The sequence below is a fragment of the Juglans regia genome, chromosome 3 (assembly GCF_001411555.2).
Source record: "Juglans regia cultivar Chandler chromosome 3, Walnut 2.0, whole genome shotgun sequence".
NCBI classification, from domain to species: domain Eukaryota; kingdom Viridiplantae; phylum Streptophyta; class Magnoliopsida; order Fagales; family Juglandaceae; genus Juglans; species Juglans regia.
The window spans coordinates 34,042,194-34,050,339 of record NC_049903.1 but is presented as its reverse complement, the minus strand read 5'-3'; the positions used below and the strand labels follow the sequence as shown (position 1 = coordinate 34,050,339).

The 8,146-nt window shown below is 32.4% G+C and overlaps 1 protein-coding gene across 1 annotated transcript; it reads left to right on the top strand.

Moving 5' to 3' along the window:
• The first annotated feature begins 2,400 nt into the window (after window positions 1-2,400).
• On the top strand, window positions 2,401-4,272 carry LOC108982892 (CBL-interacting serine/threonine-protein kinase 14-like). The gene has a single exon (XM_018954365.2). The coding sequence runs from the start codon at window positions 2,884-2,886 to the stop codon at window positions 4,204-4,206; it is 1,323 nt and encodes a 440-aa protein (XP_018809910.1). The 5' UTR covers window positions 2,401-2,883; the 3' UTR covers window positions 4,207-4,272.
• The last annotated feature ends 3,874 nt before the right edge of the window (window positions 4,273-8,146 follow it).

Sequence of the window (8,146 nt, the reverse complement as noted above, 5' to 3'; positions counted from 1 at the left end):
GTGCTTTTTTTTTTGCCAAATCCACCGTAGAAAAAAGAAAAGAAAAGAAGAAGATCAAAACTCATGAATTTGTTTCATAAGCATGTGTCTGATTGAAAAAAAAAAATGAAAATTTGGATTGGTTTTTTCACCGTCCCAATTGAAAGTAGAAAGCGGGCCATGAAAATAACTTTTGTAATCAATCAAAAGACATCTTTGACCAAAAACGATTATTTGTGACGAGCTATGTATTATAAGAATAATTATATATTTGTGATAAAAATAAATGAAAAATAACTAATTATAAATAAGAGTATATGAGAAATTATACTATAATCATAAAAGGATTTATAAAAAAAAATCACAAGCTGACATATTTTGATATATCAAATTGTAAAGTTACTTTTAATATAAATTAAATCAGATTAATTTGTAAATTTATTTTTTAAATTTATTTGTGGCTATAACACTAATACATAAATATTAAAAAAAAAAAAAAAAACCTTATCGATCTTTCATTCTGCTAAAGACGATCAATTCAATTCAAATTCACGAGGGAGAGAATGGATCAACAATATATATCCCACGAGTTATCAAGTACTCGACTATTCTCTCCTTGACTTGAGAGGATAAGTACTCGACTATTCTCACTTGAGAGGATAAGTACCGGCTGAGAAAAAAGGGACTTATCATTTTTATTGATTGACGTATGCATGCGCGCGTACTAATCATAGTCGTAGGAGGAATGAAGTTTCTGGGAACTTAACAATTATTGAAGCAGTCATGGATGGATGGATGTAACATGTTACAAAAATTAATTAAGGTCATGTATATATAGTTTGTCTTTCAATTATATAGAGACCAATTCATTATTTATTTATATTTTTTACTTTTATAATCATGATATATATCCACTAACAAATCATTCATATCCTGAAAATGAACATTCCTTGAATTATTCCAAGAGAGAATTATTATCTATATACATCATGTGCAATTCTATCTCATCCATATTGTATATAGTTTTTTTTATTATAAAAAATGACTTTGATGCTTATTTGGAATAATACATGATGAGTACGAATTCATATTATTTAAACACCTCGTAAGCCAATCACTTTATTCCGATACAGAAAAGCAGCCAATGTATGGAAAAAGAAAATAGAAGTAGAAGAAAAAATGGTAAAAGGCTCAGCTTTGTTCCATTATTTTGGAATTTTGGATATTGCAGTACCGAATCAAATTGCCACTTCTTTTTTTTTTTCATGGCATGATCTTGTTCTTTCTGTAGATAATCATGCCAACGATAGTGTCATTTCGTTAAAAATATTAAAATTATTTTATTACCAAATTTAATATTACTTTAATTTAAAATATGATTATGGGAAAAATTATCATATATGTATCATTACTCTTTAAATATAAATAAAACCGTATTATTTTATCATAATTAATTTTTACTTGAGAAAATTTAGTTATTTATCTTAATCCATTTCATTCGATGATTTAGGCAACCGACAATATCAATCATAACGTTACTTATCATCAATTTTATCATCATATATCGGCCTCCCACCTTTCCATGATATGAAATAATTAAAAACTATTTATTATGTTTTAGTTATAAGCTAATCATTTGATGTTATCTCATAAAAACTTGTAGTCTAGTCTTAGGACTCGTTTGGATAGTTAGATGAGATGAAATAATCTGTGAATAGTCATAAAATAATTTGTAAATAATAATGAAATGATTTGAGTTAAGATGATTCACAAGGTTTTGAAAAAGGAGAGAAAAAAAAATTGACTAAAAATATTTTAAAATTAAAATATTGTTTTAATATAATTTTTTTATTTTTTTTTAAGATTTAATAAAGTTGAATTGTATTTTATATTTTGTTTAAAAGTTTAGAAAATTGTAATGATTAAATAATAATTAAATAAAAAGATTAAAAATTTGAAATTAAAAAATATTTTTATTTATAATGTTTGAAAGTTGATATGATATGTGAGGATCTTATAATTCAAATAATATCTTAGTAGGATTCAAATTTTTCTGTAAATATTTTAGGTACAAAAAATTAAAAAAAACATTTTTTAAAAGAGATTACGCAAACAGTTTCTAAAACTTTTCTTCAAAAAGTTGTTAAAACTAAGGTTGTGTTTGGATGTTGAAGTGAGTTGAGTTGAGTTGAGTTGAGATGATAAAATATTGTTAGAATATTATTTTTTAATATTATTATTATTTTGGGATTTGAAAAAATTAAATTATTTATTATATTTTATGTTAAAATTTAAAAAAATTGTAATGATGAGTTGAAATGAGTTGAGAGGATTTTTGAAACCAAACGAAACCTAAAAGTTGTTAAAACATAAAATTTTTCGAATCCAAATGCCACATCACACGTGAGACAGACCTTTCGCATTCGAAAGTAGTTGTAATTATTTAATAACCAACTGTAGCCGTATATGTCAGCAACATAAAACAAATAAATCCAAGAATATAAATGAGTGAAGCGTCGAGAACTCAACAGTTGACGGCATTGCCCTCTTGCCATTTAAGAAAAACAAATGAAAAAGACAGCATTGCCCTCTCGTGAAAATCGCTTCCACAACTACAGCTTTAAATAACCCCGTCAGTCTCCAGAGGCAGAGAATCCTATTGCCAGTTGCCACCTCCCGTTTCCTAAATCCAATCCCTAGTTTCTCTGTCGTGTGGCTCTGTCAAATCGTCCTTCAGGATAGCTATTCACAAGATTCCAATAACTTCAAAGTTTCATATTTCAAAGCCCTTGCTTTTACGTTCCTCTTGCCGTTGCTGTTCCTCTTGTTTCTCGTCGCTCTATCCCTTTCCTTCAATAAATTATGTGTTTTCAATGAGAAGAATACAAGTATTGGGGCTATTGAATGATGACAGATATTCAGATTATCGAGACCGAGGATGCCACCTCTGCAACGACAGCGGTGAATTTGTTCGGAAAATACGAACTGGGAAAGCTGCTGGGTTACGGGGCCTTTGCCAAGGTATACCACGCGAGAAACTTACGTACGGGACAGAGCGTTGCGATCAAGGCCGTGAGCAAGCAAAAGGTTATCAAAGGTGGGCTCACGGCGAATATTAAGCGGGAGATCTCCATCATGCGCCGGCTTCACCATTCTCATGTCGTCAACCTCTTTGAGGTCCTAGCCACCAAGTCCAAGATCTACTTCGTCATGGAGTTCGCCAAAGGCGGCGAGCTCTTCGCCAAGGTCGTCAAGGGACGTTTCAGCGAGGATCTTAGCCGTCACTACTTTCAGCAGCTGATCTCTGCCGTCGGATACTGCCATTCTCAAGGCGTCTTTCACCGGGACCTGAAGCCGGAGAATCTCCTCCTCGATGATAACTGGAACCTGAAGGTCTCCGATTTCGGACTCAGCGCCGTGAACGACCAAATCCAACCCGACGGTCTGCTCCACACACTTTGCGGAACACCGGCTTACGTGGCACCCGAGGTTCTCTCCAAGAAAGGCTACGATGGTGCGAAGGTTGATGTATGGTCATGCGGCGTCATCCTGTACGTGTTAAACGCCGGTTACTTGCCTTTCAACGACCAAAATCTCATGGTGATGTACCGGAAAATCTACAAGGGAGAGTTTCGGTATCCGAAATGGACGTCTCCAGATCTACGCCGCTTCATATCGCGCCTACTCGACACGAACCCCGAGACGAGGATCACGGTGGATGAGATCGTGCGGGACTCTTGGTTCCAGAAGGGGTACAAAGAGATAAACTTCCACGGTGGTATTGACGACGATTTCGCCCTAAAGGATTACGGAGGCGATGGGAACGCCAAGTACATTAATGCTTTCGATCTTATCTCGTTCTCATACGGTTTCGACCTGTCTGGTTTGTTCAGCGACTCCGAGATCTCAGTCCAACGGGAGATGTTCATGTCGAAGGAAACACCGGAGAGGATAATCGAGACAGTAGGTGAGATTGCCGAGGTGGAGAACGTGAAGGTGACGAAAAAGGAGTGGGGGGCAAAGCTTGAGGGGCAGGATGGTTATTTCGTGGTGGCTATTCAGGTTTACCGGTTAACGGATGATATGGTTGTGGTTGAGATCAGGAAGAAGGAAAGAAATGATGGATCTTGCCAACAAATTTGGAAAGATAAGTTGAGGCCACGGCTCGGTGATCTGGTCTATCAGCCGGAAGTGCTGGTGCCCGGTGATGGCCAGGATTATGTGTAATTTTGTTGGAGTACAATTATTCTTCTACAAATTATCAACTATACAAAAAGTTATTTTTATCTTAAATTTTATATTTTTAATATGTGATTAAAATAATAAAATTTTAAATAAAAAAAATAACATAAAATTGCCAGAAAAAGAAAACACAAATGAAACGGTGGTCAGGTTTTGTACGTAGCATATTCTATTGCCCCATTTTTATTGCATCGTAAATAAAAATTAGATATATTAGGAAAGGCTTGTGAACACTCTTTTTAAGGTTACGTTTGGATGTTGAAATGAGTTGAGTTGAGTTGAGTTGAGATAATAAAATATTGTTAAAATATTATTTATTATTATTATTATTATTATTTTGAGATTTGAAAAAGTTGAATTGTTTATTATATTTTGTGTTGAGATTTGAAAAAGTTGTTGAGATGAGTTGAGAGGAATTGTGGTTCCAAACAAAGCTCTTGATGTACTTATGCACTAGATTTAAGTGGCAGTACAAATAAACTAATAACTCTTTTGTTTTTGTAAATGAGTAATGTTAAGTATAATTTTTATTTGGAGATTATAATGTCAGTTTAGATAATTTTATTTTTAAAATTTTTTTAAAATTATAAAAATATTTCTTTTAAAATGATATTTTTTTTTTCATTTAATAAAGGATCTGCATATATAGTCTTCGAGTGGAGATTGTAAATAGAATTTTTTTTTTTTTATAAATAAGATGAGAAGTATTGAGATAAAAGTTAAATAAAATATTATTAGAATATTTTTTTATTTAAAAAAATAAAGTTTTTATTTTTATCTAAAAAAATTTTAAAAATTATAATAATAAATTAAAATGAGATAAAATAAATTTTTTTTTATAAAAATGAATGAGCCCTAAATCATATTAGAGCAATGATAGCCATTCAATCTATTTACAATTTTTTAATAAAATATTATTTTTTTTAATTTTAAACATAAATTTAAAGAAATATTAATGTATAACCCAAAAAATAAAATAAATGACTACAAGATCGAAGATAACAAGTGCACAACCAAAAAGATAGAAAGTATTTTCTGAGATGATGTTGGCACTTTAACCCACAAGATCCAAGATGTCATCTATGTTGCCGCTCTAAAATCTTTTCCGTTAATGATTTAAGTGGAGTTTAGACAGTAGAATGATATGAAATGATTTTAAATAAAAATAAAAATTAAAAATGAAATAAATTATTAATATAATATTATTTTTTATATTATTATTATTATTTTAAAATTTAAACAGGTTAAAATTTTTATTAGATTTTATATAAAAATTTTAAAAAATTATAATGATAAAATGAGATAAGATGAAATACTTTCATTATCCTAACAAGGCTAGAGTGGACAATAATTGATGGAGAAGCAGCCAAAAAGTCGAGACTGTGATAACAGTAATACAATTCGGTATGTTTGTATTAAGCTCTTTGGTTAGAAGGCATGTCAATTCTCTCTTTTTGCTTTCTTTTTCAGAGGGAGCAAAACATTTTGTATCCATTCAATAATTGTGTTATGAACCCTACCTGATTTGGAGAAAGAACATGAATTGAAGTGTTGTGTTGATATGCTGAAAGAGTTGCGAAGTGATTAAGAGGGAAGAGAATGAACTCAAGACAACGACATTTCTGATAAGTCCATGGCGCACATCATTTTGGGGCCTGACGTGTAACGCTCCGATCCCGAGGGTCCGGAGAGTTAACTCATAAGACCTGATAATCAGCTCTAACAAGCCTAGAGTACTTCCAAATTCAAGAATATATCCATTTTTCCAAACCTCAAATCGAACGTAAATACTTCAATTAAATAAATCAAATAAACTCATTTATCCAATATTCAATCCAACAATCCAAATAAAGTCAACTCTTCTTCATGTCTTAAATAACAACTAGAAATAATTAAACATTAACATAGTCTCCATAAACTGTCTAAATCCATTGAATCAGACTTAAGAAAGATAATTAACCTCCAACACCAACACTAATATCATGAGATACCCAGCAACAAATCAATGCTAATCTTCTCCATAGACTCTAATACTGATCTTCAGCTGAACCATCGATGTCATCTGAAATATTATGAAGATTAACGGGGTGAGTTATCAACAACTCAGCAAGCAAAGAGCATATACTAACATGTAAACATGAGCATTTATAACATTTGATAAGCCGAACAAAACATTTACTTTCAGAATGCAGAAACAAAACTTGTACAAAAACATTAGAGCGAAGTTTTCAGAAAAATAAACTTATTCCAAAAAGGAGAATCCGTTGGCATTTCTAAACTGACACCTTATAATCATATCATCGTTTAATAAACACATCGGGACAATACCATGTTTAACCCCCGTGGTAGGGTTATAAACCACCATTATACCCGTGGCTGGGCCATATTCCATGTTTCACCCCCGTGGTAGGGTTATAAACCACCATTATACCCGTGGCTGGGCCATTTTCCATGTTTCACCCCCGTGGTAGGGTTATAAACCACCATTATACTCGTGGCTAGGTCGTATACCATTTTTCACCTTCGTGGTAGGGTTATAAACCACCATTATACCCGTGGCTGGGCCTTAACAGAAACAGAACGGATTTCATCGAAAATCCAGTTACACACATATATAGAATCAGAACTTCATGCCAAGATTTTCAAATGACACATCATATCAAAACAAAACACTGAAAAGGTTTAGATCATTTCACATGTTCGAGATAAACATAAACAAAGTATTCTCATTTGTTCATAACAAAACTTTTAGAATTCCTTATTCGCCCTTTTACATAGTTTAGAAATAAAGTACACAAAACTAGCTCATGTCTACATCAGTCATGACAGAAAAACACTTTCTCTTATATAGAATTTATGCATATGCAGAATAAACATCTGAGGTTGTTTTTAGATCATCTCTTTCAAAAAAAATAAACACATTTATTCTCAAAGTCAACCTCCTTTTATTTATTTTATGCAAAACTAGTATATGAACCCCGCTTACCTGACTTCTTCGTATTATCAACACCTTGAGCCGGAACTCTAATAGTAACACCACCTAAACAAAAAGAACATATATCCAACATTTAATAACCAATCTAGTAGACTGCTATTTATTGAATAATAAATCAAAACAATCCCTTCACAACTCCATAACTATCTAACAATTAAACACGAACAACCTTCTCTTCAAATCATTCGCATTTATAACCCAAAACAGCCACCACTTTCTATTAACACCAACCAACTATAATTATTTCCAAGACTAACCACAGCAACTCCAATAATTAAAATATAATCCAACCCAAACTTCACTTCCAACCTTCGAATAAAACAATTTCAGTGCACACATCAATACTTTAATCATTCAACAATTCAAAACTTGCACGAAAATTCAATACAACTAGTTCCAAAATACCCATCATTTTACACCAAAAAGGCTCAAATAATATTTCAAAATCGACTCACAAAACACCCAAGATTATACTCCTCAACATCCTTAATTCTAACACACTCCACTGCTCCAACAATTAAAATACATCAACCCAAAATAAAAGTCACAAAAATTTATACTGAAAGAAATTAATGGTCTGCGCACAGGAAAAAAAAAATGACCAAGTGCAATGCACGGCCAACCAAGTGTGTGTGTGTGATAGAACAAACCGAAGGGAAGAATTACAATGGTTTATGGAATGTGTGATAGCAAGTATAAGAATAAAATTAAGAGTAATATTAAAGGGTAGGTGGATTAATTACCGAAAGTAGAGATGAACAATTACTCCAGAGGATAACCCCAACGAAGACAATATTCGGCACACACGAAAACTGCACACAGCCAAAACCCAAGGAAGAGAAAAAAAAAAGAACTACAAAATCATCTAAGAGGTACAGAAAAAACAATGGGTGGAAGAAGAAAAACCGAAAAAGAAAGGGGGGCCGATTG

What these genes read in the sequence shown, in the direction of transcription:
- LOC108982892 (XM_018954365.2), top strand. Translation starts at nt 2,884, where the DNA reads ATGATGACAGATATTCAGATTATCGAGACCGAGGATGCCACCTCTGCA.